This window comes from Ctenopharyngodon idella, chromosome 5, assembly GCF_019924925.1.
Source record: "Ctenopharyngodon idella isolate HZGC_01 chromosome 5, HZGC01, whole genome shotgun sequence".
NCBI classification, from domain to species: domain Eukaryota; kingdom Metazoa; phylum Chordata; class Actinopteri; order Cypriniformes; family Xenocyprididae; genus Ctenopharyngodon; species Ctenopharyngodon idella.
In genome coordinates, this window is record NC_067224.1 from 19,301,296 (window position 1) to 19,326,378 (window position 25,083).

At 37.5% G+C, this 25,083-nt stretch overlaps 2 protein-coding genes across 5 annotated transcripts in view; one reads left to right on the plus strand and one right to left on the minus strand.

Moving 5' to 3' along the window:
• Window positions 1-3,862, plus strand: part of rtkna (rhotekin a) — a 74,991-nt gene extending 71,129 nt beyond the window's left edge. For 3 of the 4 annotated variants that reach the window (XM_051893985.1, XM_051893986.1, XM_051893988.1), the window contains exon 12: window positions 179-3,862. In XM_051893985.1, the coding sequence (XP_051749945.1) occupies window positions 179-798 (620 nt within the window). In that variant the 3' untranslated portion in view covers window positions 799-3,862. The remainder of the gene's footprint in view (window positions 1-178) is intronic. The other variant, XM_051893989.1, reaches the window with a different exon arrangement.
• Window positions 3,863-3,958: 96 nt separating this feature from the next.
• The window catches only part of si:dkey-40c11.2 (drebrin-like protein B), a 35,034-nt gene continuing 13,909 nt past the window's right edge, over window positions 3,959-25,083 (minus strand). The window contains exons 2-16 of the mRNA XM_051893984.1: window positions 18,038-18,093; window positions 16,602-16,714; window positions 15,566-15,640; window positions 10,867-11,004; window positions 10,600-10,677; window positions 10,105-10,256; window positions 9,958-10,012; window positions 9,731-9,805; window positions 8,501-8,606; window positions 7,931-8,392; window positions 7,458-7,856; window positions 7,270-7,368; window positions 6,254-6,369; window positions 6,108-6,159; window positions 3,959-6,026 (exon numbers count right to left, since the gene is read on the minus strand). Of these exons, the coding sequence (XP_051749944.1) occupies window positions 5,890-6,026; window positions 6,108-6,159; window positions 6,254-6,369; window positions 7,270-7,368; window positions 7,458-7,856; window positions 7,931-8,392; window positions 8,501-8,606; window positions 9,731-9,805; window positions 9,958-10,012; window positions 10,105-10,256; window positions 10,600-10,677; window positions 10,867-11,004; window positions 15,566-15,640; window positions 16,602-16,714; window positions 18,038-18,093 (2,113 nt within the window). The 3' untranslated portion in view covers window positions 3,959-5,889. The remainder of the gene's footprint in view (window positions 6,027-6,107; window positions 6,160-6,253; window positions 6,370-7,269; window positions 7,369-7,457; window positions 7,857-7,930; window positions 8,393-8,500; window positions 8,607-9,730; window positions 9,806-9,957; window positions 10,013-10,104; window positions 10,257-10,599; window positions 10,678-10,866; window positions 11,005-15,565; window positions 15,641-16,601; window positions 16,715-18,037; window positions 18,094-25,083) is intronic.

Sequence of the window (25,083 nt, forward strand, 5' to 3'; positions counted from 1 at the left end):
TTACAAAAACCCCTCCCACGAACTGAGAGCAATAACATAAAGTGTTGGATGTTGAGGATGTTCTCAAACGACTATAAACTGTAAATAGACTGCTCTTCCAGGAGTCAGACAACTTAAATTTCTGCATCTTTTTTAGAAACAGATTTTCATTGTGGCTCCCGTTTCTCTTCCGTCACAGTTATTGACACCTCTGACGACATTGGAACGGTCACTGACATCCTGGCACGTCGTATTGAAGAGTTTGAGCTGAGGACCCACCTCGGATCTCCACCTCACTGGATGTCCTTGTTTGAAGATCCCCCGAGAACCCCCCTCAACCATCAGCACCTGCCGCCCCACTCACCCAGCCCTCGCCTGCACAGCCGCCAGCCCCGCAGCCCACGCTGTCACCGCACACCCGGCCTTCTCTCCTCCAACGCCAGCCTGACCTCAGACAGCGACAGTCCCGCCAGCGTCAGCCCCTGCTTCCGCCAGGCATGGTCCCCCGACACCTCTTCCTCCTCCGGTCACTTCCGCCCACGTACCCTCTCCCTGGACGCCAAGCTCTCCACTCTGCGCGGTCGGGGCTACGGTGGCTTCCGGTGCACCTGCCAGCCGCCCACCGCCGGCTCTGTGTCTCCTCGCCCCGCTCAGACTGCTCTGTCCTGCTCCAGCTCCACCTCCAGCAGCAGCTCCAGTGAGGGCAGCAACAGTCAGGAGTCAGACCTGGGCTTCTCTAGACCGTCCAGCGCTCGCCGCAGCCTGAGGAACCTGAGAGCCAAGCTAGACCCCAGGAACTGGCTGCAGAGTCAGGTGTAGCTGTCACACTTCCTCTGGTTACTGTCAGAGCCATCACAACTTCCTGTGTACCCCTGGAAAAAACTGGAATACCTGAGGTCATGTTTGCTCAACAGCTGTCATTGCATCCTTTTTACATAATAACAGGGAGAGCAACATTAACTTTTTCTTCTGCCTTTTAAAGGAGCTTCACAATGGGAACTGAATATTATTAGATATATAATACACTATTAATATATATATATATATATATATATAGCATTACACATTGTCTCTTCATGAAATGCCCATTATTTTGGATCTTTGGAGAGTGTGCTGTTTTCATGTGAGAGAGATTCCTGGTACAGTGGTTTTAGACTGAACTGAAGCAGTTGTCCTGGTGTTGTAGGATCTGAAAATGTAACTTTTTGACCAGTCATTGTTTCGTTTTAGATATATGATTTAGAAGGAACTGTCAGGATCAAGTCTGTCTCAAGTACTCATCATCAAACATTAAGGCTGGTCATACACTACCATTCAAAAGTTTGGTGTCGTGAGATATTTTCTCATTCTTATTTGTATTTGAAAAAAATCTCTTATGCTCACCAAGGCCATATTTATTTTAATCAAAAATATGTATCAGAAAATTAAATTTATCCCTGTGATGGCAAAGCTGAACAGCATTTATTTGAAATAGAAATATTTTGTAACATTATAAATGTCTTTACTGTCCCTTTTTATCAATTTAATGCTGAATAAAAGTTTTTTTTTTTTTTTTCCCCAAGAGAAATCTTACTGACCCCAAACTTTTGAATGGAAGTGTATTTCAGGATCAATGAGTTTCATGGAAACACAGTATTAATAAACCTAACATGTGCAAATGAGCTTTAAAGGATAGTTTACCATGAAAATTACAATTCTGTCATCATTTACTCATTTACTCTCATGTCATTCCAAACCTGCATTAAGCCCAAAGTATACTTCACTTTTTACGCGTACGCAAGGGTCAGCGTACAGTGCGCGTGACGGGAATTTCGTCATCAATTTCATACTGTATGCGCACCGCCGGATTTTTGCTTTTTTTTTTTTTTTTTGCAGTATTTACATGGGTTGGAACTCGTGGTGAGAGATTGCTCAAAACTGCGCATGTGTTGAACGCCTGTGTACGTGTACTTGTACGAGTCAAAAGAAGTGGGCTTCACTTTGTTTCCTCTGTAAAACATATTTTGAGAAATGTCTCATTGTTTTCTTCCATACAGTGGAAGTCAGTAGTAACCAAAACTGTTTGGTCACCAACATTCTTCAAAATATGTTCTTTTGTGTTTTACGTAAGAAAGTCATACAGGTAAATAATATAAATACATGCGAGTAAATGATGAGTTTTTGGGTGAACTATCCTTTTAACACTGATGAATTTCACTTTATAAATAAGTGCCACTGCATCTTAAACACCAACCTGCAAGTTACTTTCTTTCAAGGCGCACTCAAGTCGTTTTTGTTGATGTTGTGTTAAATGGTCGCTTTGGACATATACTGACATCTTGTGGTATGGAGACAGTTTCACAAATCAACATTTTTCATTAGGAGAAATGCTAACAGTCAGCTACGAGATATTTCTTCTTTGGCAAATGCATCTAATAACAGGAGGGTTACTGAGTTAAAGCGAGCATAGTAATATTGCAGGTCATGTGATCTTAACATGGCTGCCCCCATAATGTGACCTGCTCCATATAAAATAAATCAGCTTTTGTTAGGTGAATATTAACAAGACTGGAGTCTTCATCTCATGTGTGTATACGTGATTTGATGCATTTTTTCAATAGTACTATCATTTCTTTTTATGACATCTGAGTGCATCTTTAACCTACAGTATGTGTATAATATCTGCTACTATCTGTCTGTTAGTTCATAAAATTTTCCTTGCGTGGCTTCAATATATATGCAAAGGTCCAGACATCTCAAGTCTCTGTATTCAGGTTTATAATGATGGGATATAATGTGACTCCGTTTACTACCTGTGACTGTGATGACCTCAGGATTACTGTACATACCTTATCACGCTCTGCAAATGTGAACCCCCACAAGTCATAAAAAGTAAAAAAAAATCAGAATGCACATTAACCAGTATTCAGCACAAGCAATGAAATATGGCTGATAGTTGAACGTTTTGGGTGTTTTGTTTTGAGCCATTCTGATTGAGAACGGTTGCAAAGGCTCTACTATGCAAAGCTACAACAGCTTAAAGTTAATTGTGTATTCTAGATTTCGTTTACATAAGCGGTACATGCATTATGTTTTCCTTTTCCTTGTTGGCTTGCAGGTCAGTTTTGTCAAGCTTCTAACTGCTGAATTTGAGTGTTTCAGGTCATAGCGTATCTTCCAGATCAGACAAACTGTGTATTTGCCTGAAGACTATTATATTAGCAATATTTACAAAAATTAAAGACTAGTTCGATAACTATTATTGTGATTTAAAACCTCAGGAGTGAAGTTACAGTCCATCTTGCCATAAAAATATTAAACAGACAAGTTAATAGCTTTTCTGTATTGCGGAAAACATATCTGCACACTATATTAGGTATCCAAACGTGTATTATATTTTGATCTTTCATTTGAGATAAAAAAAGAAAAAGAAAAAAATCAGATGGAGGCATGTTTTCTTTATACCGATTACATGTATACTGTGTAACAAATATCAGAAACTAACTTTTCCTCTTAAATTCAGAAGTAGTAGAGAAAAGTTTTGTCCTAGTAACTATGACACTACAAAACTAACAGTTCTCAAGCCGTCAAAGGGCCACTGACATGTATTTAAAAACTGTAAATTCATTCAAACACTATTTGTTATTGTAAAGTTTTGTAATTTTCATTTTGTGCTTTTATTAAAGTTGTATTTTACCATATTAATTTTTGTTATAAATAAAATTATATTGACATTCTATCAGATGAGTAAAGCTCTAACTATCCTTGTAGAGAACACTGATTGTTAACTCGGAGGTAAGTTTCATTTCAGCCGGTTGTCTGCATGTCTTTGGACAAATCACTAATAGATTCATGTACAACCATTTATTGTAAAAAAAATTACCTAAATTAAAAGTAAACAGCAGTTGTGTGTGTGTGATTCTCTTTAATTCTTGCAGTGCTTTATTCAAATGATTTTACTAGACTAAATGTTCAAGAGAGTAAACTCATTATAACCCAGTAAAGTGAATCCCTTTAATTTGATCTTGTGCATTACATGTGTTGAATATGGTTTCTTGATGATTATGATACTCAAAACAGTATGAAGGCAGTGTACTGGTTGTGCAATAAATCAAAAACATGAAAGCATTATTGTAGAATGTGGAAAACAAAAACAAAAAACAATCATTTATTACAAAGAAATGACTAACAGAGAGCATAGAGTAAATAAATGTGTTGGTGAAATTCTGGTATTGTTTGATCTTTCGCATTAATACAGAAGAACTTTGTTAGTTGAAAATGTACCTATTACTGAAATGTGGTTACACAAGTTAAATGGATTAGACAGACCCTCTCTGGGAGGAAATATATCTATGTTCATGGTCAGAGATAAATAAATTATATAGAAAAACAATGTGTATTTGATAGTATTTACACAGTGAACATTGTCTTATTGTACACTACTGTTCAAAAGTTTAGGGTCAGTAAGATTTTAAGGACATTAATACTTTTATTCAGCAAGGATGCATTAAATTGATCCAAAGTGACAGTAAAGACATTTATAATGTTATAAACTATTTCTATTTCAAATAAATTCTGTTCTTTTAAACTTTCTATTCATTAAAGAATCCTGGGGGTTATAAATATCGCCGTTTCCACAAAAATATTAAGCGGCACAACTGTTTTTAACATTGATTAGTATTACAATAAGAAAAGTTTCTTGAGCACCAAATCTGCATATTAGAATGATTTCTGAAGGATCATGTGACACTGAAGACTGCAGTCACTGCAGACTTGCCATCACTTGAATAAATTATATTTTAAAATATATTTAATTAGAATATAGTGATTTAAAATTGTAATATTTCATATTTTTTGTATCAAATGTATTTTTGATCAAATAAATGCAGCCTTGGTAAACATGAGACTTTCAAAAACATTTTTAAAAAATCTTACCGACCTCAAAGTTTTTAACCGTAATGTGTATGGAAGAATTTAATTTTGACATAAGATTCAGAGCATTTAAAAACATGCAATGACTTGCCAATATTTGATTTTTTTTAAAACCATTTCATTTGCATTGGCTTTCATAATAGCAAGGGGTTTAAAACATACTAAAACTACTGCATTTATTTCAGAAGTACCTTTCTCTAAAGGCAAAATGTTGGGAGAGCGGGTTATGGTGGGTTGGGAGACCCACCAGTTGTGGTTCATTCTCTCTGTTAGGCTAGTTTGTATCTTTGAACACCAATTTCTCAGGTGTCTCCTATGATTGAATCATTTGATCTTGGCAATGACAACTTTTGTATTGTCTGCACACCTTTGCAGGTATGACACTACTCAGAATGCTGTAAACACATCTCTGCTTTAAAAAAACATGGCATGTTACAACTATATAACCTACATTATCAACATGTCTCATACTGGTACTATGACAGTACTAGTTCTGAAGAAAGTTTCTATACTCAGGGCCAACTGTTATGTGACTGTAAGCTGGATTTATGTGTAAAGGCCAAAAGAAAAAAACTGAAATCTGTTCTCAGTTGACACCTCCACCACCTTTGGTATCATTTAGTAATGATAACAGTAACAACAGTATGTAAAATAATAAATGATGTAATGTGTAAATAATAAAATGATGATAATTTGTGTACAATTGTAACAGGAATTGTACTGATCAGTATCTCAGCTCACATCATGTGAGAATCCTCTTCAGTCATGCAGCTGATGATTATTAAAACCTCAATTTTCGACTTTAGCTGCTTGTTTTGGAATGCAAGGAATCGCTGGCCGAGTTCTGCCTGTGAACGCTTCACTTCCAAACCCTTTTCCTGTAACTCTTAATCTCAGAGTACATGGTGCATCCTCATAGACTGGGTTTTGCGGTTCTTAGTCCCTGAGAATTGGTAAAAAGAAAAGGGGGAAGAGGAACCGTCTTTGAAGGACAAGTCTTTAGATGGTTTCTACAAAGTTGGCAGGAAAGAGACCCTGGCGTCCATCTTTGCTGGAGCCCCTCCACCACGCTTTGTCGATTGTTTCCACATCACTGATGATGTCACCAGGTTCAAAAGAGAGCTCAGTGTCATCCTCTGTGAAGAACAGAGAAGTTTTTAAAGGACATCTCAAACGACAAATTGCACAACACTGCTGCTGAAGCAAGCGACACTAACCTGCTTGGTAGTCATATAATGCTCTCACACGCAGAAGTCTTTCCGGTGATGTCTAGAGTAAGAAGGAAGAACGTGTTTTAGTACTGCTGAATTCTTTTATCACATTAAGATTCATTATTAGTCATGATGTATGGCGTAGTACATACTTCGCCATTCTCAGTCACCAACTCTGTTTGGAATTCATCGTCATCTTCCTCCTCACGATTAACCTTGTAACAGAACCGCTCAGGTGTACTGTGCTCAGATACATCAACATCCTCAACTTAAAAACAAAACAAGGTGTAAAACACATCGTGTATATATTCATCACACAAGAGACAACAAAACTAGATAACTTAAAGGGATAGTTCACTCAAAAATTAAAATTATTCCAAGATTTACTCACCCTCAAGCCATCCTAGGTGTATCTTCTTTTAGACAAACACAATCGGAGATATATTTAAATATCCTTATTTAAAACACAATGCCATGACGTTCTACACAATTCCATGACGTTCTACACTACGCCATGACGTACTATGCTATGTCCTATGCTATAATGCGTAGTACGTCATGTCATTGTGTACTACATCGCGGAAGTTTTGGATGTACGTCGAATGTATATAGCTGTCGCGCCGGAAGCTCGTTATTTTACTATATAAAGTTTTAAATAAGGATATTTGTCTTACACAAACGCATTGATTTGCTTCAGAAGACTCCCTGGAGTCGTATGGATTCATTTTTTTATGGATGGATGCATTTTTTTTCAAAATCTGGGCAGCCATTCACAACCATTATAAACTTTGGAGTACTAAAGATATTTTTTAATATATCTCTGATTGTGTTCATCTGAAAGACGATAGTCATATACATTTACGATGGCTTGAGGGTGAGTAAATCATGGGATAATTTTCATTTTTGGGTGAACTATCCCTTTAAGTCTGGAATACACTACACAGCTTTTGCCCTGATCTCCAGTCTGGAGGAGTCAACCTTACTTCCTGAAAGTCAGCTCCAGTCTGCATAATTTGGGCAGTCAGAGTTGACAGATTTCACAGAATATTGCATAGCGTATGATGAATTTTTTTAGCTTTAGATTCTGATACCATCCAGTCAGAGCAAACATGTTTGATATTTTGAGTCGATTTTAGAACACCTTTGGAACAACTTGTAAGTCTGTTACCTCCAATTAGCTCATGACCTGTACCATTCAGTGGTCTGCCACATTCAGATTCATCTTCTTCAATCATCCGATCATACTCTGATGCACTCACACATGACTCTGAACACACAGCACAAAAAACATGTCAATGACATCCCAACCTTAAAAACATTCTGCATTTCTTCACATTACATCTGTGTTCCCATCACCTTGGTTATTTGGTAGGTCTTCCTCAACTTCATCATCTGAGATCGGTACCACATTTCTGGGCACCTGGTTGACATTAGGGTGGAATTCCTCAGATTCTGCAGCAGGTTGCTCCTCAGAGTCTGATTCATCCTCAGACTCTGACTCTGGTTCCTGCTCTTGCTCCTCAACCTCCACCAGGGGGCTGATGGCACTCTTCTCATCCTCAGGCTTGAATTGTTCCTCTACTGCTTTCACTGCTTCTTCATAGTTTGTGGTGATCATAGCATGTGAAGGTGGAGCTGACATGGCTGAAGTTTCCTCTGGTTCCTCTTCCTCTTCTTCATCTTCTTCGATCAGCACAGCCTTGGCCGTAAAGTCCACTTCTGGTTCACACAGCATTTGAGAGCCAGTTACAAGCTCTGGAGGGAAGATAATGTCAAGATAAGTCAATCTACAAGACTATTTTATACCATTTAAACCTAAGTTAACTTACCCATAGTGTGCAGTGGGTTATCAGAGAGTGAAGCTGGAAGGTGTTCTGTTGTGACAGCGAGTTCCTCCCTGCTAAAGTCATAGATGCAAGACTCTGGCTTTGGAGACGGAGGGGAAGCTGAATCGTTTACCGGGGCTTGAGGAGGTGGCCGGCTGGGAGGTGATGACTGGGGTGGAGGGGGTCTGGTGACAGGCAGACCGGGTGGAGGCGACACCAGTGGGACAGAGCGTGGGGAAGGTGATGTGGGAGGAGATGTTTCAGGGCGCTGTGGTGAGGGGATTGTTCGGTAGGATGGACTAAGTGGGGACGTTGGACGTTTGAAGGATGCGGATGGGGTGCGTGAGAATGGAGACCTTGCAGAGGGACTGAGAGGGGATGTGGGACCAGAATTAGAATTGGACCTCTCAAAGATGAAGGCTGTGTCTGTCAAACTGCGTTGGTAGCGACGGAATGGAGATTTGCCTGAGGACCAGAACATAAACATAAGTCAAACAAACCTCAAATGAATACAATGAACACTGTAAGCTGAAAAAAGTTTAGGCATTTTGGGTTTCTAAAGGCCTTGTTTACCTGATCGTGGTGATCCAGGGCTTGAAGAATTTTGTGAGGATGCAGATAACTGCCTAAAAAACTCTCTGGGATTGATGGTGCGCTGGGAAACAAGTGCTGCTGCCTCCTACAGGATAAAAGAAGAAGCACTGTTCAATCCAGCATTGAACCAGCGTGCATATGAATGGGCCTTAAAGGGTTGGTTTCTCAAAAATAACATTTCTGTCATTAATTACTCACCATTATGTCGTTTCAAACCCGTAAGACCTTCGTTTATCTTCGGAACACAAATTAAGATATTTTTGATGAAATCCGAGAAGTTTTTTATCTCCCATAGAAACCAATGCGATTATTATCACATTCAACGTCCAGAAAAGTAGTAAAGACATCGTTAAAATAATCAACGTGACTACAGTGGTTCAACCTTAATGTTATGAAGCTTTTTGTGTGCAAAAAAACATAAAAAACCTCTTGGATTTCATCAAAAATATCTTAATTTGTGTTCCGAAGATGAACAAAGGTCTTGCAGGTTTGGAACGACATGAGGGTGAGTACTTAATGACAGAAATTTCATTTTTAGGTGAACTAACCCTTTACAACAGAGGTTCTCAACTGGTTTTGCTTAAGGACATTTTACAATGGACATAAAGTGGTGACACGACCAAAATTCCTTAGGATACAAAAGTAAACAAAAATGTTATGATAAAACACTGAAAATTAAGAAAAAAAGTTTCTGAATGTCTTTTCAATTGGTTTCATGCTTTCAGCAGTTTTACCACACAAAACACTTTGTGTTCGGCGTAAACCATATTTGTTCTTGTTGCAAGTTGCATTGCATTGCATTGTAGCTTGTGTAATACTGTCTTTTACACTTCTTTTATCTTGCACAAAATACCAAGTTTGATTAGACTTTTACGTCAGCAGCAAGATAAGGACGAGCTTCTCTCCTCCTTTAGTTTTCTATTCATTTTTTATTACAATGAAACACAATTATATGATGAATCGTATGGTTATTTTTTGCATTTAATATTCTTATTCCTCTAAGAACAACTGCATTACAGTACATTATTGCAGGAATAAACAAAAAAAACAAAAGCAAAGCCAACAAAACAGTTTTTGAAACTTGTGATCTAATTGATTGTAATAATAAAGCTTAATTTTACTGTAGTTAAGTGTAAGAACTACACTAGACTTACTTCAGGTTGTACATTATGAATCTGGATGATTCACAAAAAAGGGGAAAAAACTCACTGCTGCTTTCTCAATGGACTCGCTGCGTCTGAGTCGGGCCCTCATGTCCTCCTCATGCTCTTTCTGCTGCTGCTCCTAGCAATTACATGGAGAACCCAACATCATTACAGGATATGACTACATATGATCATTTATTTACCCATATGCAGATTCACTACCATGTTTAAAAGATTACACATTTTTAAAATCTCAGTAAAAAAACTGAACCCGCTCATTAACGCACTCACCCATCTCACTTTTTCCTTCTTTCTAGCCTCTTCCTCACGCTGAGCCTGGATTCTTCTGAGAAAAAAAAACAAAACAGGAAGGTAAAGCTGAAGGAATTAATTCTCCTTCAGACAGAAGTGGGTTTTGATAAGGTGGATGGCGCAAACCTTTGTTCCTCAATCATCTGTAGCTTTTCGTTCATCTTTCGGTCTCTCTCTTCAGCCTCTTTTTTTTCCTGCAGAACTCGTTCTCTCTCCCAGCGCCGTCTGTCTTCTATAGCCCTCCGACGTTCTTCCTCCTTTCTCTCCTCCTCCTCACGCTAAAACACACAGATTTATGATACATTACATCTGAATAGAACTTTTAACAATAGGAGTCTGTACAAGAGGTTTGTAATAAACAAACTGATTATACTATAAATTATTACACAGCTCTCTTGATTCTGGTCAATTACAAATATTAAACATTAAATTAAATAATTTGACTGTACACTATTCCTTACTGACATGGCTGAGACGTTTCTATTAATAGTATTAATTTAAATTATTTTTGAGGAATGTTGCTTGATACATTTTAATTATACCCTGTCTTTTGTTAAATATTGGCAACATCTGCAGCATTCTCTGTCAAACACAGGCTATTAAGGGAAAGTTTAGCTGTACCTCTGCACGTGCCCAGAAGGAGTCTCTGTTAATCCGTCTCATCTCCATGGCAGCATTTGTCTTCTTGTAGTTTGTACCCTGTGGGTGTGGAACAGAAATACAACAAACGACCCAAAACATCAATGAGAGATAATTAGACCACGTCCCCTAAGTGTAACAATAAATTATACTGAGAAACAGACTTCTTCTATTTTAATGAAGGAAGCCCTTGTACATAGCCAAGTCTCTCTTTTTTTCTCCTTTTTTTTCCCCCCTGTGGTAACTTACGACAGTCTCCTCCTTATCCATTGCCCTTGAGGGTCTCCTCAGTTTCTCCATTGGTGGTCGAATCTTTGCAATAGCAGCCATAATCTGCTCCTCCGTCACCTCATCTTGCTGTGAGGCTGTAATAAATATTTGAGCCTCCTGTGATGACACAAACATCAAGAGATAAAAAAAAAAAATACTGACCACATTGTTGAAGCTGCTCCAAATGAACACATTTAGCTATGTTAGATAAGTTTGCTTCTCAATGTGCCTGCTGTTTTATTGCATTTAGAATAAGAACTGACTATTATTCCCAGAAAATCCTGCAAAACAATTTGAATTTTTTGGTGTCTATGTAGACAACAAATACAAAGCTACATGTAATAGTATATAAGAAAACAGACTATGGGTCTAAATTATTTTTAGTTATCAAAGGCAGGATGTAAGAATGAATAGGCCCAACACTAACATGTCTGTATACTACATTTTCCCTTATAAGGCATTTTCCTGTCATCAGCATCAATCTACAGCTCCGAGGTCACTGAGATGAAGATCCATTTAGGATTTGTATGACAGAACACCATGGTTAATCACTGCTCAACAAAACACCTTAGATCACTAAGAGAATCTAGTGTACTAAGAGTAGGAGAAGAGAAGGAAGGGAGTAGAAAAGCAATGAAACAGACATTGTGCCAGAGGGCCTCGTGAGTGCCGGATTGGGCTCCAACCCAACAAAACCCACAGCTTTACAATGGATTACCACACTGATACATTCAACCCTCTTTCCAAATTTCTCTGAAACGCATAAGAACTTGAACGTGTCAGGACTAATTTGTTTACTCATCGCTTTTTCTGTGACTGAAATGACTTTATCTATAGAACATTAGGTTGAATTTGGGCTAATTCTCTTCTCCCTTCTTTTATCTCTTCTTTTTCTGCTTGGGAGGAGTTAAATGACTTAATTCTCTGTTATTACTTGCTTTAGATGAGCCCCTTGACATGCAGTTAGCCCCGGGGCTTTAGCGGTGATGACAGTATGAACAGCACTGAGGATAGATGCTCTCTCATTTACACCTCACGCCTGCAGCTGACAGCAAAACAATACCAGCACTTCCGACCTTAATATCTGATCTCAGATCACACTCAATCAACCAAAAAATAAAAAAAAATAAAACACACTATAGTTCAAAGGGTCAGTAAAATTTTATTTTTTAGAAATAATTTTTTTTTTTTGTGCAAGGATGCATTAAATTGATCAAAAGTGACATTTATAATGTTACAAAATATTTATATGCCAAGTAAATGCTGTTCTTTTGAACTCCATTTGAGAAATTCTGAAAAAAATGTTTCCAGAAAAATACTAAGCAGCACAACTGTTTTCAAGAAATGTTTTTAAGCATTAAAACAGCATATTAAAATGATTTCTAAAGGATCATGTGACACTGAAGCCTGGAGTAATGATGCTAAAAATTCAGCTTTGCCATCACAGGAATATTTCACATCACAATATTACTGTTTTTACTGTATTTTTGATCAAATGAATGCAGCCTTGGTGAGCATAAGAGACTTCTTTCAAAAACATCAAAACAACGCCCAAAATTTTGATCTGATTATAGATAATTTATTTACAATTTATTTTTATTAAAGCAAAATAAAAATCTGATGAAGTTTACAATGAATCCCTAGTTGGAAATTGCTAGTAACACGTCTTATATTCTTGATGCGTGTGTTATTCATAAGCCGTTGTGAAACATTTGTGATTAATTGTCATTACTGATGACTAGTGAAGTTCTTAACGGAATTTTGGGAGGAATACGCCCATCTAATCTTCTAATTAACAACAAGGTATAAAATCAGCCTCTCTTACCACTTCCCGTTGATAGTTTTCGGCATCCTCTCCTTCTCCTTTTTGTATATTTTTTGCCTATGTAATATGGGGGCAATCGGAGCTCGAGTAGAATATCCTCTCTGAGCCTCTCTATAGCAGACAGCAAGCCAAATCTGTTTACCACTTACGCTAAGATTATATGGGCACACAAACTCGTTAAATGTATATTATCCATCCACCTAGATGGCTCATTTTCAATATTTTACAAAAAGTAGTTGTAGGTTTGTTTGTTTTCTGAAGCACTAAAAAGCTGACTAGTCATTCTGCACACATGACAACTCTTACTAGCACAGACTCGTCATGAAGAGACAATAAAAAAGTGAGTGATAAATGGAGAAAGCAGGGAGGAGTAACTGGAGGGATTTAGACTATAGTGTGGCTCATCTTATTACTGATACTCTAAAGGCACATCTCACAAGCAAACACGTACACCATGATGAATGAGTTTGGATTTTACATTTCATTCAGTTCCCCATGACTGAATGTCTTTGGAGACTAGGCCTGGACTAGAGGCCAGGGGAAGAAAATTAGTGTTGTTGATCTTAAAGGGATAGCTCACCCAAAAATGTAAATTCTGTCATCATTTACTCATCATTCCAAACATGCGTGACTTTCGTTCTTCTGTGAAACAGAAGAAGTCTTCATATTTCAGATTTTCAATGTTTTTGTCCATAAAAAGAGAAAGTCATACAGGTTTGGAAAGACATGAAGGTGAGCAAATGATGACAGAACTTTCATTTTTGTGTGAACTATCCCTTTAAGTATTTATTAAAAATATCTGCCAGCATAATTGAAAGAAACATGAGGACAAGCACCCGTGGAGTGTCTGTGAATCACAAGGGTTTTCAAATTCGTCGTCGTCGACTATGGCTTTGTCACATGCTGTGTCTTAACTAAAGACTTCGCAGAACCCTCAATTCAAATTTAGAAAGTGTTATCATTAATTTAGAAGAATGCCGACACAGAACACTGTAAATGCCTCTGACAGCTTGTCTCCGGCTGTCTGATTTTATCCCATACAGTATGTACTCTAGTTGGTTTGGGGGCTCAGTCTCTCCCACGCTATAAAACTTAATTGCTGACCTTACATAACCTAACAAAGTTCATCTGCTTGAACAAGCATCAATCAACACAGAAATAACCCAACAAGATCTAAATCCGAATGGAAATATAATAAAAGACACTTTTGTAACCCACTCATGCTGACATTTATCACACACAAACACACATTGTGGATGAACAACACAATACGAGGTCATAAAGGTTGTCGATCTCAAAAGAGAGGGAGAAACACTGAGATTTGAATAAACAGCATTCTTGGCATGCCTGTGGAGCTGACTGGGCAATGTCTTTATAAGGCATTAAAAACGTCCCAGACATTAAGTATGTTTGACGATCTCATACAACCTTCCCAAAAATATGGAAATGTTAAAGAAACATCGCCCGGGTGGTGGAGTAAATAAATCCACAGACAGCTTCAGGAGACACGCACATGTATCACAAGACACATAAAACATCCTAAAAGCTAACACCACTGCTGAAAATAAAAGCCCATTTTATATAACAAACATTTTTAACATTTTCCTTTCCTTAGGAATTTCTCTCTCTGTTAAATTTCCGCTCTTATTGGTCAGTCTGTGTGGTGCCTGTCAGTGGCACTGCTCGGCTGTTCAGGAGAACAATAGGGCATGACACCAGAGGAAGAGTTTACTACAATAAGAGTTGGCATCAAGATGCTAGCCATCACTTCACAGATACTAGCAAAGGAAGGAAACCATTTACAAGAGGGAAATCTCAGAATAAAACAGAGGAGTGCATTTGTACACATAGAGAGTTTGGCGTTCTAGAATTGTGCGCGAGAGCCTTTTTTACATCTTCCACCCGTTCATTCAAATAGGCGCAAAACATGAGTTTGTCTTAACCCTTTAATGGCCTCTCACCATTCGGCATAGCATGATGAGTGAAGAAAATCCTGTTGAGTTAATAAAAACACTGCACTCAACCTGACTGATCACTCAAGTTCTGTATGTACATAATAGAGGTCAATGCACAATGAAATGTGGAATTAATAAATCTAAATAACAAAAAATTGGGGTCTGTAAAAAATTACAACATGCAAATCATTTTTTGGGGGGGTGGGGGGTTAAGCTAAATCTTTTTGTTCAAGCAAAGCAGCAATGTAAGGTAAGAAAGATAAAATCAATATAAACCATATAAAGCAGAAAAAGGAGGACTGTGATATCTGATCAGAGGCTATGACTAGATAAGTTAAAAATCTTAATATGTAATTCCTATGGCATGTTTCTCAATCGTAAACACCTAAAGATGGGAAACTATAATTGCTGTACAATTGATGCATATGTTAATGATGGCTTCCGATAACATTCACTCTCTGTGTTTTCTATACAGGTTTAAGTGAAGTTCCTTCACAGAGAGATGAAGAGATAGAGCAGACGCCCTACAAAATGGATGCATAACATTGTACAGCCATACAAACACAGGATGTATATAAGAATGAGACAAATGCATGTATGAGGGAAAGAAACACATTTTTTTTACTCGCTCCATATCTGAATGCTTCCAAATGTAGCTACGACAGTATATATACTACATGATTAATGAAGGTTTAAACCGGCACACTATTATAATACGTTGTATTCTGCAATACAGTGCAGTATTGAAACTCAAGTTTAATTTAAAGAGTCTGATCAATGAAGGATGTCAGAAACAAGTAAAGTAACCAGCTGAATATAGTGATGTGATTATATGAAATTTTATGTAAAGCAGAGGAAACATAGATGCCTAGTCGTGGGCAACTTTTTTTTTTTTTACCTTGAAGAAGGCCTTGATGGCAGGCAGATGGCTGGCACATTCAGTTCTGCGGAGCTCATCCACACTATCACCAACCTGTTTGATGTAGACAGAAGAGACTGTGATTTATAAGATACCTACAAGTGACAGTACCATGATAATTAACAGACTTAAGCTTTCAAATAATCAAAATATAAATCATAGTGTGAGACATATAATGTAGACACATTTAAATATCTTTAAATCTTTAATATTTAAACATCTTTGCTGAATAAACCTATTTCTTTCAAAAAGAATGATATACAAGTAATTAAAATCTATTTTAAACCAAAACTACTCTTCCGGTGCATCTAGACCTTCTATAGCATCAGATATGTGTACTGTATGCATGTGTGTGTATGTGTGTATGTTTGAGTACTAGTCTGGTTCACAAGAATGTCTCTTCTGCAGTTAACAGGTCACAGAGACCACTCCCCCCTCCTCTATACAATGCCTGACTGGCTACAGATGGCACCTCTGACCCCAACCACAACATTCCCACTTCTCGCCTTAGCAACTAGATCACGGTGGATATTAGAAAGGTTCCCAGAGTGCTTCTTTACGTCTGTGTTTGAGCTCCTTCAGTTACAAGTCTGAAGGTCAAAGCCCTTTTGTTAAGTGAAGCCATTGACACGTCTCATCAACAGGAGCCTCACATCCATCGCTTAAATACAGGCTGTTTAAAGATGTGGCAGCTCCAACCAATGAGGAACAACTTCAGGCTCACACCCCATGGCAACATCCAATAGGAGCTAGGTATAATGTTCTAACATCCAATCAGAACAAGACAAAATGACCTCATCCAGAAGTATTTGTTATAAGAGCAAAAAACGATGAAGCACCCTTATAGTAGGGGAAATGCAGACTTTCCATCTAAAATTTAAGATATTATCAATTTGCAGTTTATGTAAGGAGCTGAGAAAACTCAGATGCTACATTTCAGTGTAATATGTCTGCATATTTTTATTATGGCTGTTATAAACTGATATAAACATACAGATTCTGCATGTGAACTTACCCAGCAGACCATGACAATCTGTGGTTGTCCTGTTTCTGTCAGTCCCACCCTGCAGAGGCCATACATGGGCCTGCTGTTGTGAAATTTCCCAACCAATTCTGTCAAACCTCCAGCTGGCAGATGAGAGAGAGAGAGAGAGAGAGAAATAAAGGGGGAACGGAAAGACAAAATTAAAGAGGTCCAAAGTGTCTTCATGAAATATTGACCACGTGAAAGGAAATGTCTCAGCCACCATGAAACACTTGCATTCTTTTTCCAGATTATTATGATAATCTACAAAGAACAGGATTGGTCTGATGTACTGTAATAAGCAGAGCCGATATATTTTCCTGCACTCAAGTGAGATTTTTCTGCTTCATCTGATATTAAGAGGAACAGTGTTGGCAGTCTCAGCCTTAATTAGTAGTCCTCTGATTTAGAAGCATTTCACACACAAATGTTGCATGATTGCCCTCAGACTGAGCTTTTAGAGCGGCTCAAATAGAATGCAACACGTTTTCTGGAAGTATTTTTTCCATTCATTTTCTCCATATAATTTTCACAAACTCAGTGGACAGTGCACATGCTTAGGACATATTTAGGAGCAGTTAGCCCATGGGGTTCTGGGTATAAGTCTGGTCTCTCACCCCTACTTCCCTGTCTATACTCCTGTCCTACAAATAAAGGCAAATAATCCCAAAAATTATATAGGAAAAAAAGACAAATGTCCAAACACGTTTAATGTGTTTTATGAATGAACTGCGCATTCTCATCCCAGACATAATACAATCCAGACCTTTTGACCAATGACTTTTCTTGTTTATTTGTAATTACTGGAAAAGTATTTTTAAAGGGCTGTCAAATTAAAATTAGAATTTTTTAATATTCGTCGAATTTAAAATAAATATCCACATTCGAATGCAAAAAAAACGGTGCATTCAAATTTTAGGCGTGTGTTAGGCAGCCCTATAAGTGCCGCAACAAGATGATGATGGTTTTAATTATTTTGTTAGCCTATCCAGTTTAACCCACTAGAAGTGGCGCTGCTGCGTTGTTCATTCAAAACATTGCAGAAATAGAGACTCTCAATGCAGAGAAGATCTTGGTTTAGTCAAAACCACAACCAAGCTGTTCACACATAATGCATTTTCTGTGCTCCTTTCCATTATTTTCTATGTAAACACGCGCTATACGTACACCTTTGACCATTGCACTCGACTTGATTATGTCACTTGCAGTGCTTTATAGGAGTGGATGGCCACTATTGAGCTCTTTTTCTGTTGTTCCTGTTTCCATGGAACTCTCTCCAATTAGTAAAATTCTATTTAGAATTACGTAGTGTAGTTCTTTATGAAAAAAATATGCAAATAAAACAGTTTTTTTTTTAAACCACACTGACTTAATGAGAAAAATGTAAAAACACAAAAAGAAAGTTGAGTCATGGTTAGGAGTCTTACCTCCTGAATCTGTGAGTTTAAGATTGTTGGTCACTCCCTCATATGTAAATAAAGCCCTGAAAAAGACAGAGAGAGAAATACATCAGTATATTACACTGGAGGAAAAACAGCAGACCACTTTTCAGAAACTGGTGATAGACTCAAGTTACAAGATTTGTTGAAACCAGATTTTAACAATGTCCTGAAACAGACCATATCAAGGTCGTGCTGATAGCAATTCAAGATGAGGCGAGTGAAAAGTCAATATATCAATAGTAGAGACCCCCGACCTTTCACAGTCTGAAACAGATCACGGGCCCTCCTTGCATTCCTCAGCCAAACATAATCAACACCACATCCTCACTTACGTCATCTTAAAATGCAGTAAGTGGGCTTAGGCATGAGGACCATGTGTGCATTGTCCATGTGTTTATCCTACACGTTCACACCATCCCAGAATGCTCCACATATTGGACATGTATCGTGCATACCCAGCACTGACCCCGGTAAACCTACCAGGCCCTGTGGAGTAATGCATATACCAAATGTTCTCACAGAAGAGGCGACATGAGTCATCTCTATCCCTCTTCCGTTACTACTGCTCTTGCTGTTTAGTTTTTCTGATTTGCAGCAAAAGTCCCTCAGGATCTACTTCAATCAGAGTAGATGCCCGCTGTCGTTGCCTATGATTTTTTCACATTGTTAGTGAAGCTCTAATTTTGACAGGCACAAGTCAGGACCTGTAACCCAATGTTCTTTGGGTCTGCTAGTTCTAATAACAAGTGTAATTGCAGTGTTAGAATGAACTCCGGTCACAGCTGTCTGTGGTTATGTATCATTCATAGGCTTGCACTGGGACTATTACATGGAACTGAGGCTGAGAGAAAATAATGGATTTTGTATCAGGGCCACACCAAAGCAAACAGTGAAATGCAGGTGGGGCACTCGGTTTGTGAGATTAGTAAGATTTGAGGTTCAGTGCAATTGAAGTGCAACACTGCATTTGTTGGGATGGTCCATACCCAGAGTCCCTGCTTAAGGGTAACTATTAGTGAAACTTCTGAAGGGCTCGGGGAATGGGGATCATAGCCTGTAATGCTTTTAGAAGGGTTCCCTTCTGTGACAGTCATTTTGGTGGGACCCACAAATTGAGCTGTTGTGAGACTTCTTTAAAATGTCAGCTGATAAAACTGCCAGTCGTAGACACATCTATATGGTGTTCAAATCCCATTCAAAACACAATAAATTTGGGCATATTTTGTGAGCAAAACTTCATGACTTCTATTATGAAGACTTTTTCATCGTTTTAGCCACACCCCGAAGAAAAAAAAAAAAATCAAGTGTCAGATAAGCCATTTTCTCTCAACATGAGCTCCCAAGAATATACAGTTTCAAAATCACAAAACTAAAACGCCCTGGTTTACTGTTTTGTACTTGTTTCTTTAGACGTCAGGTGAAATGCATGGGCTTGCGTCTGTAAATCTATCAGTTGATATTCTGTCAAACTTGCTGTGGCAGGTACATCACAGATGTGTGACATCATTAACAGCTTAATCTCTGGGAAAACTTTTGACCATTTCTAGGAGTTAGTCAAATGTAAAATGTCAACTAAATCCTGTAATTGTATATAATAACAGCCTGGTTCATGGATCAAACTGGTCCAGTAAGAGCTGGGCAGATTTATTTGTTTCTCATGCCTCCCTTACTTCCATAATACACTTATTACTGTATGTCAGGGCCTGAAGTTCATTTCTGAAAACAACTCCCTTGGATGCCTCATATGGGGAGATTATTTATTCACTTATTTATAATTTAAATGGTATGAATACATATTATATATATATTAATTGCTTGTAATATATTTTTTCTATTAATCCTATAGACAAAATGTAACATTTTTGATACTAATTTAAAATTATTAATATAAACATTAACCATTTATTTTTAAAACAATGATGTTTACAGGGATGCAAACAGGAAAGAGGGGAAAAAGATGAGAACATTGCGCGGGGCAGGGGCATGCTGTGCGCAGAATTGTTTTTAATATTTGCTTTACATGCAATCTATAACATTACTCATTATAGACATTTATTTACCCTTGAAAGACCTTTTAAACTTTAAAGTAAATAAACTTTTAAAGTAAGTAAACTTTAAAAATAACTGCATGATTATTAAATAATGCATTATTTAAAGGGTTAGTTCACCCAAAAATTAAAATTCTGTCATTAATTACTCACCCTCATGTCGTTTCACATCCGTAAGACCTTCGATCATCTTCAGAACACAAATCAAGATATTTTTGATAAAATCCGATGGCTCAGTGAGGCCTGCATTGCCAGCAAGATAATTAACACTTTCAGATGTCCAAAAAGGTATATTGGTATATTTAAAACAGTTCATGTGAGTACAGTGGTTCAACCTTAATTTTATGAAGCAACGAGAATACTTTTTCTGCGCTAAAAAACAAAATAACGACTTTTCAACAATATCTAGTGATGGGCGATTTCAAAACACTGCTTCATGAAGCTTCGAAGCTTTATGAATCTTTTGTTTCGAATCAGTGGTTCGGAGCGCCAAAGTAACATGATTTCAGTAAACGAGGCTTCGTTATGTCATAATTGTTTCGAAATTGCAATGGTTCACGTAACTTTGCCAGTTTTATACGTTTTATACGATCCGAACCACTGATTCGAAACAAAAGATTTGTAAAGCTTCATGAAGCAGTGTTTTGAAATCGGCCATCACTAGATATTGTTGAAAAGTCGTTATTTTGTTTTTTTTGGCACACAAAAAGTATTCTCATCGCTTTATAATATTAAGGTTGAACCACAGTAGTCACATGAACTGTTTTAAATATGTTTTGAGTACCTTTCTGGACATCTGAAAGTTAATTATCTTGCTGTCAATGGAGGCCTCACTGAGTCATCGGATTTTATCAAAAATATCTTAATTTGTGTTCTGAACGACATGAGGGTGAGTAATAAATGACAGAAATTTCATTTTTGGGTGAACTAACCCTTTAATACTGATTCTAAATTAAAATTAAATATTAATATTAAAATAACATATTACAAGATAACTGTTTGTGTATCAAAAAAATGACCATAAAAAGCCACTTTTTTTTTTAAATAGATGGAAATAGATGAGTATCTTTATCAGAAGTTAAGCAAATATGCAAAAATGTGCTTCTTTATGAACAGCAACATGCAGCAAACTGCATATTCACACTAAACTCATCATGAATCCATTGAGTTGCATGAACGACTACAATTGTGCTCAATAACTACAATCTTGTGCCAAAATTCAGGTTGAATGAAGTTCATCTGGCTATACACTGTGTAATGTGTCTGTTCAAAGTTTTAAATAAAACAAAGATTATTGGATAAAAATACTATTTCGCAAAATACACTATTTCATCAAAATGTCACATTTAATTCAATGTGTTACTTGCAGTTTTTTTTTTTTTTTTTTTTCATTATTTGTGAAACGTATTAGCAATTTCTGAGTGAAAATTGCTTCAACGTGAAATCTACACCATTTTTTTTTTTTTTTTTTTTCAGTGTAGTTCATTTAAACACCTCTTATTGAGAATCCCCTCACTCTGTCCCCTGGAATTTACACTGAATGAGGATAATCTACACCAGCCTGTCGTCATCATGTCCCTATTGTCCTCAAAGCTTCTGATCTCTGGAAGCCTCCCAGATTGTGACCTCTGGGCTTTTGACTCAGAGCTCAGACATAAGCTACAACAACAGCCTGTTTCCCCTCATCAGAGTCTGTGTTCAACCAAACCAACCTACCAATCAGTCTGTAATTAGCATGTTGTGACACCATTGTTCCTGATCCTTCCGCCAGCATGGGAATATAAAGGCCGAGAGAGTGAGAGTAATGGGGGATCAGTGGTGTGCTTGTAACAGCTGTCTGTTAGGGTAACATGACACAAGTATATCATGAAGGGGAGCTTGCCAACACAGATGCTAATAAAAGGTTTTCCTCCTAAATCTTCTGCTATGTACTGGAGTTAACAGACATTTCTTGTCCTGAGTGGGTGTGGCCTTGCCAAAGACTTAAAATGAGGGGATATTTTTAGGCTAATAAAGCCTGTTTTGCATTGAATCCAACTAGAATCAATCCCAATTAAGCAAACAAATGAGTTTACTCATAATGACAGCTAGTACTAACATCAAACAATGCTACAAAATTATGCTTCAGTGCATTACGATACACAAATGTGCATTTCATTTAGCAGCACATAAAAGTCCTTTGTGTATCTGCTTTCAACGCATGTTGTCCTATGGCTAATTGGTTCATCTAAGGGTCAAATCACATCATGCTGCAATCAATGTGTTTTAAACATGCAGCTCCGATGAAAGTACTGTTTTTATCTATGCAGTAAGGACCACACACGTTCTCATTGACATAGTAAATGAGCACAAACAGTCAGCACTTCACTCATTGTCTTTCAGGCATGCATTGCATCTCCATGGCATCTATGACGTACCCTGGTGAGCTAAAGTACACATGCAGCTACAGTCGTTTTGCATGAACTGAAAGGACGGCTTTTGTTCTTGTCATTTACTCTCAGTCTTTCACTTTTCATATGAGCCGTCTCAAAAATCCCACGTACTTGCATGAAACAGTAATCATCGGTTGACAATGGGGAGAATTCACTAAACTAAGCCACTTTTTGTAGACAGTATTTCAAGGCGAAACATCTTTTTCACTAACCATCAGCAATCCAGTTAAAGTCATCATGAAATGGAAGCTGTGATCGTCTTTTCTTCCTTACAAATACAATCTTTAAAAAAATAAATAAATAAAGGTTCTTTATTGGCATTAATGATTTCCATTGCACAAAAGTTCTTCAGATTATTTAAATAAATAGGGCCAGATTTACTAACAGCTTTCACCAGTGTAAACCCTCTGTTGGCGTTAAAAAACTACTGTCGGGATTTACTAAAGACGCAGTGCAAAATTAGTGCAGAAAAGGCATGGACTGAGTTGTTTTTTTGCGGCTGACCTTACTGCATATGCATTTGTAGGAGTTTCCCTTTCAGACGCAAAATTTATGGGAGGAGAGGATTTCAATGAATCACGCAATGCGATTTACTAATGTTTGCGCTAGTAAATTTACTGGTATTTGCGCCATTATTTAACGCCCCAAAATGTATGTACGTGTTTGTCAGATTACATGTAACAAGTTGCGCCTGTGTCGACCCGCACCTGATGAGAGCATCGGCTCTGCTTATTTGCGACCCATTGCTAATTTGCACTGCTCTATTTAGATTGCGTTGGTCATTATGTAAATGATTTGACTGCGTCTGTGTTCTTTAATTTGCGCGTCAGCAGATCACGCGCAAAACTTGCCACTCCCATTGGCGCATTTGTGGAATTGCGCTATCACGCTAATTTTCCCTAGTTTAGTAAATCTGGCCCATAGTTTTCACATCAAGAAAAAATGGTTATTTTAAGAACTGTTCACAGAAAAGTTCTTTGGGGAACCCAAAATTGTTCTTCTAAAATCCTTCTGGACTAGACTGAGTTGGTCTGGAATTTATTTAAAAGATCTTGTCCATAAAATGCTAAAAACAAAGCTGAGAAATCCAGTGGGAACAACATGCAGCTGAGGGCAAGAACTGACAGCAAGAATAATGCGTAAATAGTGTGACATGACTGTATATTAAGAAACTAACTAATGCTTAAAAAACATTTCACCACGTCCCTTAATACATTTCTTGAAATCAAATCTAATGCTGCACTAGACATTTCCTGCCGTCTGTAGTTAGTGGAGAGAGGTGTTGTCTGGACTGGAAGTCGTCTGGACCGTCCTCACCTCACACATACACACTTCCTGTGTCAAGAGTCTGATGAGAAAAACACAAGCAGCCCTGTTCTGCAGTCCAGCCAGCTATGAGCTCAAGAACAGAGAATGAGGAATGGAGGGAGAAAGAGAGGCCATAAACAAATGAGGGTGGATGAAGTTTGGACAGGCAGCACAAAAGAGAAAGGAAAGAGAGAGGAAACATGGGAAGGCCATTTTAAGATGGACTGAGGTGGTTGTGTCACAATTATAAAAAATGCAATGTCACATCTGTAGGGGAAATGATAAAAAACAGTATTGTTTAATAAATGTAAATGTACACTCCTGTTTAAAATTTTGGGGTCAGTAAGATTTTTTCTAAATAAATTAATACTTTTCTTCAGAGATGCATTAAACTGTCCAAAAGTGACAGTAAAGACATTTATAATGTTGCAAAATATTTTATTTCGAATAAATGCTATTCTTTTGAACTTTCTAATCATCAAATAATCATGAAAAAATAATTGTTTTTTACAATTTAAAATATATTAAAATAGAATATATTTTTGTAATAATATTGCACCAATATTTCACAATATTACTGTTTTTACTGTATGTTTGATCAAATAAATGCAGCCTTGATGAGCATTAGAGACAAAAAAAAAAAAAAAACTTCTGAATGACATGTATCTAGTGATATGTATACAAGAGTTCAAGTCAAGATATGTCTGAGATTCCTGTTAGTTTGCGATCTTATTAAGAGGTCAACAACATTTATGTGCTCTGATCCTCAAAATGAGCGATGGGATGGCAGTTAAAGATATTAATCTTTATTGATTACTCATTCGCCCATGAGTCTACATGCACAGACATGACCACTGGTATTTGTATAGTTCCTGTAAAGAAAGTAGTGATTTGTGACATCTCACTAGAACATGAACAACCACATGAAATGAAGTCATTCCATCATTCCAGCATTTGGCATTCAAGACTTTCCAAGAGCACAGAAATATGAACTGAATACTACTTATCACCACTTCAAATTAGGCAAAAAATGGCATCTTTGCATTCTTTTTACACAATATCCAAGTGTTAAGCAAAATGTTGTCTCTAACATCCTGACTACATCTGTTCTCTGAAAGCGATGTTGATAAACTTGCAATAAACTCTCACACCAAATCTACTTGGATGTCCACCTTGCCTAAGATGGCCACATTCCATCTGCAGTGCGTAAAGCTGGAAAACAGCTGTGCAGAGGAGCATTCAG